Here is a 12,644-nt window from a genome sequence, read left to right as displayed (position 1 = left end):
GCTGCTCTCATTCTGTAGGTTGCTTTCGGCCTGTCAATTTCAAAATTCTTGTTTTAACTTCTCTTCACTCTATCTGTGCAGTCTTGACTAGCTCTGCACTCTAACTCATACACTCAGCTCTTTCAGTTCGTTCTACTTTTGACTTCTTGGACCCTTCTGTATTATTAATGGCTGAGCTTCAACCATCATGCCTCTACACCTTGAAGCTCTACCTGAACTGCCTTGCCTTGCTGGCTCCCTTCATTCCTTAAATCCTAAACCTTTGATAAACTCCCTGACCTGTCCATTTCCTGCTCAGCATCTGCTGCTTTATTCATTGCTGTTTGTGGGACTTGGCTGCCTCGTTTTCTATGTTACAGAACCTCAAGATTCATTAAGGTGCTTTTTGATGTCCTCAGGTCATGAAAGGCACTATAAAAATACAAGTTCTTTCTTTACCTGTAAAAAGCTTTAGGATATTTTGTAACATTAAAGGTTCTTTATAAACGTAAGTTGTCTCGTGCATCATGGTGCAATGATTCACATTGCCAAACAAAAAATTGTATGTAACATCAGAATGATGAGAAGTGAAAATGAACTCCTTCAGAACAAAGCTGCTGAAATTCACTCCTGAAATAACAGCACTCTCCCTTTAAGACAAACACAATGCGCAGGTTGTAATGTTAGCAATATTGCTGGATTACATTACCTACCAAACATAGTACTGTTTAATTTGTTGATAGAAAGTGTTGACTCTACTTCAATAATCTGTTGAGTGAAGGTCAGCTAGTTAGCCACAGATTTTAACCCCTTACACTCTAAATTGTTCCAATGAAACCATGGTTGATTTACTTGAAGTGAAGTTGATAAATATTTTGAACGTTTAAAAAAAACGCAGATAGCGTATTAGGTTGCAAAACTAGAGCAGTGGCGTATTAGCTACCCCAGGGGAGTGCCAAAATCTCCTATTAATTCAGTCAGAGTCCTATATGCAGTGGTCACCATACTTTAAAAGCAGCACTGGAAAAACTGCAGAAAAGAGGGGATGAGGAATGAGGGGATGAGTTATGAGGAAGGTTTAAGATGGAAGATTAAGAGGCAACCCCACTGAAGCGTATAAAGTATTATTTGGTTGATATTGACCCCTCCTTAATAATCAGCTGCATGAAGATGAGCCAGACATTTGTTTGTCAATCCTCACTTCAGTCATAAAAGAGTGACCCCCAATCCTGAGAATGTGCCCCCATGTTATAGATTCTCCAGCCAGGGGAAACAACCTGTTAGGATTTACCCGGTCAAGCCCCTTCAGAACATTCTATGTTTTAATGAGATCGCCTCTCATTCTTCTCACTCATACTTGCTAGACTTGCACATGAAAAATGGCGGGGAAGGGGTGGGGTGGGGTGTGAGCCGGTTGCTTTGGAGCTGTATTCCTCATTAGTTCAGGACCATCAATGGAGAAAGTTGAGAATGTGCAGTGTTATTAAGCTTCATTTTAATTTATCTTCCAGCTGAAGTATACATTGGAATGGGAAAACCTACTGAGGCCACAGCATGCATCCAGGAGGCAGCTAACCTTTTCCCCACATCACACAATGTGTTGTTCATGCGTGGCCAAGTTGCAGAGCTCCGAGGGAATATTGATGAAGCCAAGCGCTGGTATGAAGAGGCTCTGTCTATCAGTCCCACTCACGTCAAGACAATGCAAAGACTGGTAAGTGAATTCTTTGTGGCTGTGTTTCTAAACTGATGTTTTTGTATTGATGGTTTAAGTGCTGTAATGCTATTTCCATCCATAATTATTTGCATCATTAGTAGCATCACCAGCATCCCTGTTGATATGTCCATCATTATGTGCGCTTTTATAACGGAAACATCATTATGTCTGCAGCACCACCAATGGTAGGAAGATGTAATTACATTGTGACATGTACATAGGCAATCACCATTATAAATTTGCAATCACCAATATAAATCTGCGCACGATTTATAATGGAAATATAACATAAGGATAGTGTATATATTTTAAAAAGGAGACTAAATTGCACCTGCATGCCTGATACAATTATCCCCGCCCTGGGAATTTGAATTCTGTTTTAAAATCTGGAAATAAAATCTTGTATCAACAAAAGTGACTACAAAGCTATCGGATTGCTGTAAAAGAAAAACTAGTTTCCGAATGTCTTTTAGGGAAGGAAACCAGCTGTCCTTGCTTGGCCTGGCCTGCATGTGACTCTAGTCCCACATCAACATTGTTGACTATTAACTGTCTTCTGAAGTCACCTAGCAAGCCATTCAATTGTATCCAACCATGAGGATTCAAGGATAAGTCAGAGTCACTGATTTAATTATAAAAGGCTGTGTGATATCTGATAATCATCATTGTTTGATAGTCTCTTCATTGTCTTGGGCACTATTGCAAAATTATTTTTATAAAGAGAACAATTGTGAGATTCATGAGTTAAACACCAAATATCCTTGAGTTACAGAGACTTGTTTTGGATAATGCAAAAACATTTGGTTAAGAAATCTTTCCCTTTGAATCTGTGATCCGGAACTGACATTCCATGTTCTTACAGCCCTTTGTGTGAAGAATTTATTTTCTAGGTGCAGCTTGAACTGGTGTAGTTTGCATTCCAGGATCATGTCATCTGGATTCCCTGTTCCCTATCTAATCTGCCATGGCATTGATGGAATAACTTTTGGCTAAATAACCTACTGGTCACTTAGTTTTGGTTTAGTGAGTGAATGTCCCAGTAAGACCATAAGAAATAGGAGTACTATAACAAATCACCAAAGCTACTTTGACAGCATCTTCCAAACTCGCAACATGTACCACCTAGAAGGATATAGGTAACATGTATGGAAACTCACCCTCCATGCCATGCACCATCCTGACTTTGAAATATATCACTGCTCCTTTACTGTCATGGGGTCAAAATCCTGGAACTCCCTCCTTAAAAGGACTGTGGATGTACTTGAACCACATGGACTGCAACAGCTCTGGAAGGTAACTCACCACCACCACCTCAAGGGCAATTCGAGGTGGATAGTAAATCCAACACCTAAACACCGTGAATGGATTTTTAAAAAGATAGGAGCAAGAGCAAGCCATACAACCCCTCTAGTCTGTTCCGCTGTTCAGTAAGACCATGGCTGATCTTCTGCCTTAAATTCACTTTCCCACCTATCCCCATATCCCTTAAAGTCCAAAAACCCTGTCAATTTCAGTCTTGAATATATTCAGTGATTAAACATTTACAGCTCCCTGAGATAGAGAATTCCAAAGATTCACAACCTTTTGCTTGAAGAAATTCTACGTCATCTCAGTCCTACATTGTCGATCCCAAATCATGACGCTATCAAAGGGTCCTGACTCTGTGGAATTCATTACCTCAGAGTGCAGTGGATGCCGGGATGCTGGATAAATTTAAGGAGGAGCTAGACAGATTTTTAATTTGTAATGGGTTGAAAGGTTATGGGGAGAGGGCAGGAAATTGGAGTTGAGGCCGAAATTAGATCAGCCATGATCGTAATGAATAGTGGGGCAGGCTTGGGGGGCTGAATTGCCTACTCCTGCTCCTGGTTCTATGTTCTAGACTCTCTGGCCAGGGGAAATAGCCTCTCTACCCTAAGAAGCACGCTAAGAGTCTTATATGTTTCGATGAGATCGCCTCTCATTGTTTGAAACTCTGGAGTATGTAGGCCCATTCTACTCAATCTCCACATGTAGGACATCCCTCTCATCTCAGGCATCAAACTAATGAACACTGGGCTGCTGAGCTGCAGGACAGTCCCAGCTTCAATGCTTAGTTGGGCTGAGTTAGCTGATCGGATTTGGGATGTCAGTGGTGGTTGCTCTATAGAATTAAATGGGCTGAATTGGGGGTAAGTCTAGGATCCATTTCCTGATGCTTGCCAGTCACTCCTACTGGAAAGTACACATGCTATGCCTTCAAGTGAGGACAGGATCAAGCTTTGGCTGTGACGTGGGAACAAAGTAAGAGGAGACCATTCAGCCCTCCATCTACCTGCCTTGATTCCCTAAGACTTCATACCCTTGCCTAACAAGAATCTATCAATCTTAGTTTTGAAATTCTCAATTAACCTCCAACTTTTCTGGGGTAGACAGTTACAGATTTCCATTACCTTCTGTATGAAGTGCTTCCTGGCATCAGGACTCAACAGCCTAGCTCTCATTTTAAAGTTATGTACCCCTCAGTTGAGTAGCATTCTGACATCCATTACCTTGGCCAGCACAGGAGGAGTGGCCACCTAGGTCCATGAAATTGTACCCAGCATGGGTCAACCTTTCGGGGGGGCAGGGGGAAGAAAACTGGAAATAAATGCACTTGAATCATAAATTATCAGCGGTTTCCAATGAGTTCCTAGCTCAGTGACGCTCTAACCTGCTTTACCACTGAATTAGCTCAATAGCCAAGACATGCAAAGCTGCAGAAAACATGAATAATTTACCTTAGACAGAACTGTCTAAGAAGGCGTGGAAAGAGAATTTTGCAACAGCAGTTCCTCATCTGAAGTGGGCCTAATGGGAGGTTATTTATGTTTTGTAGGTGGTATCCTTAATAGTTTCTCATTTTTGTCAATAATTCTTCTCCAGTAATATTTTACTGATGTTTGTAAAATCTGAAGTGGTAAGTCACCTCAAAGGAGTGACTGATGCTCATAAGTGTGTACAGTTGTGCAGTGGTTACAGTTCTGGGCTAGCAACCCTGAAATTATCGGTTCGAGTCCAACTATAGCATGTAGAATTGGATTCAGAAAATGAAAAATGACCATGGAAGCTACAGAATTGTTGTGTTAAAAGAAAACCAAGCTAGTGCATTGATGTGATCTGACCTGTGACTCTAGTCTCTCATATTACACAGAAGTTTCACCGCAGGAACAGGTCATTCAGCTCAGTGTCAATGTTAATGTTGTGTACAATTCTTCTCCCCTACTTCATCTCACCCAATCAGTATATCATTCTATTCCTTTCTCCTCCATGTATTCATTGAGTTTCCCCTTAAATGCAATATATACTTGACTCTGTTACCTGCTGAAATGGCCTGGAAAGCAACCCAGTTTTTTTAAAACAAATTAACTATGGTAACTAAGGATGGGCAATAAACACAGACTTGCTGGAGTCACTCACCTTTAGATCAAATAAAGAACAAATCAGATACAGTAACTGTTGGCTTATTATCAAAAGAAAGAAATGTGAGCCCTTCATTGTCATAAACCATCAATTCCACCCTCCCAAAAGGCGCAATTACTGCTTACACAATCGTCTCTTTTGATATTTGTAGAAACCTGGAGAGCAGAAGGAGGCTATTTGGTCCATCATCTTCTGTTGACTCTTTGAAAAAGCTATCCAATTAGTCCCACTCCCCCGCATTCTTTCCCTATAGCCTAACAAATGTTGCAAGTTTCTGTCCAGTCCTACTTTGAGAGTTTCACTTGAATGGTTTGAGTTTAATTAGTTGTCAGGTCTGTTGCTGTTTTAAAGGGGAAGAAAATGGGCCAATCCTTGCAACGTTTGGAAATTTACGAGGAGCCTTTTCAAAAAAACAGCCAAGAATAAATGTTGTTCATTTCTTAATGGACCTGAACCTTCAGCTAATTTCTCCTCAAATAAGTGTTTCTTCAATATAAAATCAAAATACTGCCAATGCTGGAAATCTGAAACAAAAACAGAAAATGCTGGGAAAACTCAGCAGTTCTGGCAGCACCTGTGGAGAGAGAAACAGAATTAACGTTTCGAGTCCATATGACTCTTTTTCAGATTCCTTCAGACTCTTTTTGTTTTGTTGGCTTGAAGGTGCATTCAACCTGAAGGCACAATCATTTCACTTGCAGTGTCTTCCATGATAGTATTAACTGAATGATATTTACATAAGAACATAAGAAATAGGAGCAGGAGTAGGCTATTCAGCCCCTCAAACCTGCCCCGACATTCAACAAGATCGTGGCTGATCTTCCCAAGGCTTCAATTCCTCTTTCATGCCAGCTCCTCATAGCCCTCAACTCCCGATATTTCAAAAATCTATCTACTTCCTCTATAAATACTTTCAGTGATCTAGCCTCCACAACTCTCTGAGGTAGAGAATTCCAGACATCCACTACCCTCTGAGAGAAGAAATTCCTTTACCCGCATGGGCCCCAGCTATGCCTGTCTCTTTATGGGGTATGTGGAACATTCCTTGTTCCAGTCCTATTCCGGCCCCCTCCCACAATTCTTTCCCTGGTACATCGATGATTACTTCAGTGCTGCTTCATGCTCTCGTCTGGACCTGGAGAAATTTATTAATTTTGCTTCCAATTTCAACCCCTCCATCATTTTCACATGGTCCATCTCTGACACTTCCCTTCCCTTCCTTGACCTCTCTGTCTCAATTTCTGGTAATAGACTGTCCACCAATATTCATTACAAGCCTACCAACTCCCACAGCTACCTCGACTACAGCTCCCCACACCCTGCTTCCTGTAAGGACTCCATCCCATTCTCTCAGTTCCTTCGCCTCCGTTGCATCTGTTCTGATGATCACTTTCAAAAACAGTTCCTCTGACATGTCCTCCTTCTTCCTTAACAGAGGTTTTCCACCCACGGTGGTTGACAGGGCCCTCAACCATGTCCGGCCCATCTCCCGCGCATCCACCCTCACGCCTTCTTCTCCCTCCCAGAACCATGATAGGGTCCCCCTTGTCTTCACTTATCACCCTAACAGCCTCTGCATTCAAAGGATCATCCTCCGCCATTTCTTTCAACTCCAGCATGATGCCACCACGAAACACATCTTCCCTTCACCCCCTCCCGGCAGCATTCCGCAGGGATCGTTCCCTCTGGGGCACTCTGGTCCACTCCTCCATCACCCCCTACACCTCAACCCCTCCCCACGGCACCTTCCCATGCAACCGCAGAAGGTGCAACACCTGCCCTTTTACTTCCCCTCTCTTCACCATCCAAGGGCCCAAACATTCCTTTCAACTTGCATTTCACTTGCACTTTCCTCAACTTAGTCTACTGCATTCATTGCTCCCAATGTGGTTTCCTCTACATTGGAGAGACCAAACGCAGACTGGGTGACCGCTTTGCAGAACACCTTCAGTCTGTCCGCAAGCATGACCCAGACCTCCCTGTCGCTTGCCATTTCAACACTCCACCCTGCTCTCATGCCCGCGTACCTGTCCTTGGCTTGCTGCAATGTTCCAGTGAAGCTCAGCGCAAACTGGAGGAACAGCACCTTATTTTCCGACTAGGCATGTTACAGCCTTCCGGACTGAATATTGAGTTCAGCAATTTTAGATCATGAACTCTCTCCTCCATCCCCACCCCCTTTCCGATTTTCCCCCTCCTTTTTGTTTTTTCCAATAATTTATATAGATTTTTCTTTTCCCACCTACTTCCATTATTTTAAGTATATTTCCATCCATTGTTTTATCTCCACCTTTTAGCCTATTTCGATCCCTTCCCCCCACTAGGGCTATCTGTACCTTGCTCATCCTGCTTTCTACCCTTAATTAGCACATTCCTTTAGATAATATCACCACTTTCAACGCCTCTTTGTCCTTTTGTCTGTGACATCTTTTGGTTATCTCCACCTATCACTGGCCCTCTATCCAGCTCTTCTTGTCTCCTCTTCCTCCCCCCCCCCATCCTTAAACCAGCTTATATTTCACCTCTCTTCTATTTTTACTTAGTTCTGTTGAAAGGGTCATTCGGACTTGAAACGTTAACTGTGCTCCTCTCCGCAGATGCTGCCAGACCTGCTGAGTTTTTCCAGGTATTTTTGTTTTTGTTTTAAATTCCTTTGCATCTCAGTTTTAAATGAGTGTCCCCTTATTCTGTAACCATGTACCCTTGTTCGAGATTCCCTCACTAGTGGAAACATCTTCTCAAAAATCAGTTCTGTTGAAGGGTCATGAGAACTCGAAACGTCAACTCTTTTCTTCTCCGCCGATGCTGCCAGACCTGCTGAGTTTTTCCAGGTAATTCTGTTTTTGTTTTGGATTTTCAGCATCTGCAGTTTTTTGTTTTTATCTCAATATCTATCCTGTCAAGCACCCCCAGAATCTTATACATTTCAATAAGATCACCCCTCATTCTTCTAAACTCTAATGAATAAAGGCCCAACCTGTTTAGCCATTCTTGATAAGTCAATCCCTTCATCCCAGGAATCGGCCTAGTGGTTCTCTTTTGAACTGCCTCCAATGCCAGTATATCCTTTCTTAAATACAGGGATCAAAACTGTACACAGTACCCCAGGTGCGGCCTCACCAACACCCTGTACAGTTGTAACAAGACTTCCCTATTTTTTAACTTCAACCCCCTAGCAATACAGGCCAAAATTCCATTTGCCACCTTCATTATTTGCCACACCTGCATGCTAACTTTTTGTGTTTCAGCCCTCTGTGCTGCACTTTTTTGGAGTCTCTCTCCATTTAAATAATAGTCTGCCTTTTGATTTTTCCTACCAAAGTGCATGACCTCATGCTTTCCTACATTAAACTCCATCTGCCAAGCTTTTGCCCACTCACTCAACCTGTCTATATCCCCTTGCAGATTCCTTATGTCCTCATCACAACATGCCCTCCTACCTATTTTTGTATCATCAGCAAATTTGGATACATTACACTCTGCCCCCTCCTCCAAGTCATTCAAAAAGGTAGTAAATAATTGAGGTCCTAGGACTGAACCTTGTGGACTCCACTAGCTATGTCTTTGCAACCTGAAAAAGGCCCATTTACTCTGTTTAATTGCGTTAAGCTTTTCTAAACGTCCTGCTATTTCTTCCTTAGTAATGGACTCTAACATTTTCCCAGTGACAGATGTTAGCCTTACTGGCCTATAGTTTCCTGCTTTTTGTCTCCCTCCCTTCTTGAACAGGGGCGTCACATTAGTGGTTTTCCTATCTGCTGGGGCCCTCCCGGAATCTAGTGAGTTTCTGGAATATTTCGACCAATGCCTCCACTATCTCTGCAGCCACTTCCTTTAAAACCCTTGCAGGCCATCAGGTCCTGGTGACTTGTTTGCCTTTAGTTCCATTAGTTTCTCAAGTACTTTGTCCCTCGTGACAGAGACGGTTACAGGATCTTTCGTTCCATTAACTCCTTGCTTATCTGATGTTTTTTGAATGTTTATAGTGTTCACCATGAAGACCGATGCAAAATATTGATTTAAATTATCTGCCGTTTCCCTGTTCCTGTTATCCTCCAAGGGTCCCACACTCACTTTAGCTACTCTTTTTGTATACCCATAGAAACCTTGCTCTTTGTTTTTCTATTTCTTGCCAATTTACTTTCATAATCAATTTTCTCCCTCTTTATTAGTTTTTTAGCCATCTGCTGCAGGTTCCTAAAAAAAAAATTCCCAATCCTCTGGTCTACCATTAGTTTTTGATTGGATACTCTCCTTGACCACCTTTGTTAACCAAGGGTGGTTCATCCTTCTCATCAAGTCCTCCTTTTTGACTGGGATAAACTTTTGCTGAGCTTTATGAAATATCTACTTAAATGCCTGCCACTGCTCATCCACTGACCTTCCCCTTAGTTTATTTTCCCAGCCCGCTTTAGACAACTCTTTGTTCACACATCTGTGATTGCCCTTATTTAAGTTGAAGACACTGGTTTGAGATCCAAGTTGCTCGCCCTCAAACTAAATTTGAAATGTTATGATCGCAACCCCCCTAGAGGATCTTTAACTACGAGATCTCTTATTAATCCTACCTCATTACACATTACTAGATCTAAAATAGCCTGTTCCCAGGAAGGTTCTGCAACTTATTGCTCAGAGAAACAATCCCTGATGCACTCTATAAATTCGTCTTCCATGTTACCCCTGCCAATCTGACCCCAGACAATTGTAGCACCCTTCTTACAAGCCTCCATTATTTCACAATTTATACTTTGTCCTGCAGTGAGGTAACTCTTCGGAGGGGCCTATAGACGACTCCCTCCCATGACTTCTTCCCTTTGCTATTCCTCATTTCCACCCAAACTGATTCCACATCACGATCTATTGCATCTGTGTCACCACTCACCATTGCACTGATACCTTCCTTTATTAACAAAGCTACCCCACCTCCTTTTCCTTTTTGCCTATTTCCCAGAACGTCGAATACCCTTGAATATTGAGTTCCCAGCCTTGGTCACCCTGCAACCGCGTCTCTAATAGCTATTAAGTCATATCCATTTATTTCTATTTATGCTGTTAGCTCATCTATCTTCTTACAAATGCTGTGTGCATTCAGACAAAGAGCACCAAGCTTTGACTTTTTACCATTATTACTCATTCTGGTTCCAATTTCTGCTGCTTATATTTTCTGCCCCTTCCTGTCACATTTTGATTATCAATCGCCTCTTCACTACCCTGCACCTCTGCTCTCTTGATTATTTTTGATATTCTAAACTTCCCTTCAATTAAACCCTCCACTCCACTAATTAGTTTAAGGTCCTATCTACAATCCTAGTTATACAATTCTCCAGGACATTGGTCCCAGCAAGGTTCAAATGAAGCCCATCCCAACGGAACAGCTCTCTCCTTCCCCAGCACTGGTGCCAGTGCCCCATGAATCGGAACCCATTTTTCCCACACCAGCCTTTGAGACACGCATTTACCTCTCTAATCTTATTTACCCTGGCCAATTTACACATGGTTCAGGTAGTAATCCGGAGATTATTACCTTTGTGGTTCTGCTTTTTTAATTTAGCCCCGAGCCACTCATAGTCCCTCAACAGAACCTCTTTCCTAGTCCTACCTATGTCGTTGGTACCGACATGGACCACGACAACTGGAACCTTCCCCTCTCACTCCAAGTTCCTCTCCAGCCCAATACAGGTGTCCTTAACCTTGGCACAAGGTAGGCAACCCAGCCTTCGGGGCTCTCTGCTTCTGTTGCAGAGAACAAAAGGTATTCCCCTAACTATGCTATCCCCTATTACTACTACATTTCTCTTTTCTCCCGCCACTTGAATGGTGCTCTGGTCAGTTTGCTCATCCTCCATGTAGTCTGTGCCCTCGTCCACATCAGGAGCAAGAACTTTGTACCTATTGGACAAGGATATTGGCTGAGGCTCCTCCAAAGCTAAATTCTGGATCCCCATACCTCCCTCACTCGCAGCCACACCCTCTTGTCCCTGACCATGGACCAAATTTGATGTAATTAACCTAAGGGGTGTGACTGCCTCCTGAAACACAGTGTTCAGGTAGCTCTCCCCCTCCCTGATGTGTTGCAGTGTCCGCAGCTCTGACTCCAGTTCATCAACTCTGAGCTGAAGTTCCTCGAGCAGCCAACACTTGCTGCAGATATGGTCACTGTGGATCGCACCAGCGTGCACCAGCGCCCACGTGTTACAGCTGCAACACATTGCTTGCCCAGCCATCTTTATTCTATTTAATTAATTAATTTGGATGTTAAATATTTTTACAGTGAATTTCTTAACTGTACTCTTCAGCTATAATAACATCCCCTGACTTAAACCACTTGGCCAATCAAAAGAGACAGGGAAGAGATACCCACCATTTACCTACCTGTTTTTCTGTGACGTCACACTTTGGCCCAGATTGAAGAGGCTCTCTGCCACTGCTGCCTTTCTCACGCACGTCCACTCTCCGTGTGCTCCCGGCTCTCCTCTCGCTGTTTTAAACTATGAAAATCTCGGCAACCCCCTTGCTGTTTTAAACTGAAAATCCTGGCTCTCCTCTTGCTGTTTTAAACTGTAAGACTCCCAGCTCTCCTCTTGCTGTTTTAAGCTGCGAAAATCCCGGCTCCCCTCTCACTGTTTTAAACTGTAAAACTCCCAGCTCTCCTCTTGCTGTTTTAAGCTGCAAAAATCCCGGCTGTCCTCTCACTGTTTTAAACTATAAAACACCCGGCTCTCCTTTCGCTGTTTTAAACTGTGAAAATATCGGCTCTCCTTTCGCTGTTTTAAACTGTGAAAATATCGGCTCTCCTCTCGCTGTTTTAAACTGTGAAAATATCGGCTCTCCTTTCGCTGTTTTAAACTGTAAAAATCCTGGCTGTCCTATTGCTGTTTTAAACTGTGGATAGTAGTTGCTGTTCTATTTAAAAAGAGGAATTATAAAGGCCACCCTTGGAAGAGTTTATCATGCTTAGTCAGTTAATTGATTACATAGCTAACACTGGATGTTCTCAGATCTGGTACATGATACAAAAGAAATAGAGCTCATGGTGTAGTGGGTAACATATTAGCATTGGTAGAGGATTGGTTAGCTAACAGGAAGCATTAAGTAGGAATAAATTGGTCATTTTTGGGTTGGCAAGCTGTTAACTAGTGAAGTGCCACAAGGATTATTGCTACAATCTCTATCAATAACTTGGATAAAGGGACCAAATTTGCTAAATTTGCTGATGGTACAAAGATAGTAGGAAAGTAAGTTGTCAAGAGGTGATAGCGTCTACAAAGGGATTTAAAGTGAGTGGGCAAAAGTTTGGCAAATGGAGCATAATGTGGGAAAATGTAAACTTGTCCACTTGGACAGGAAGAATAGAAAAGCAGTATATTATTTAAATGGAGAGAGACTACATAACTCTACATTACAGAGGGATCTGGGTGTCCTGGTACATGAATCACAAAAAGTTGGTATGCAAGAGCAGCAGGTGATTAGAAAGCAAGTGGAATATTGGCCTTTACTGCAAGGGGAA

The 12,644-nt window shown here is 42.5% G+C and overlaps 1 protein-coding gene across 2 annotated transcripts in view; it reads left to right on the top strand.

The window, feature by feature from the left end:
• ttc7b (tetratricopeptide repeat domain 7B) overlaps nucleotides 1-12,644 on the top strand; it is a 303,169-nt gene that overhangs the window by 213,666 nt on the left and 76,859 nt on the right. For both annotated transcript variants that reach the window (XM_041214519.1, XM_041214518.1), the window contains one exon: nucleotides 1,491-1,693. In XM_041214519.1, the coding sequence (XP_041070453.1) occupies nucleotides 1,491-1,693 (203 nt within the window). The remainder of the gene's footprint in view (nucleotides 1-1,490; nucleotides 1,694-12,644) is intronic.

Source organism: Carcharodon carcharias, chromosome 20, assembly GCF_017639515.1.
Source record: "Carcharodon carcharias isolate sCarCar2 chromosome 20, sCarCar2.pri, whole genome shotgun sequence".
In the NCBI taxonomy this organism is placed as follows: Eukaryota; Metazoa; Chordata; class Chondrichthyes; order Lamniformes; family Lamnidae; genus Carcharodon; species Carcharodon carcharias.
The sequence above is the reverse complement of the archived record's forward strand: the minus strand, read 5'-3'. Positions and strand labels throughout refer to the sequence as shown.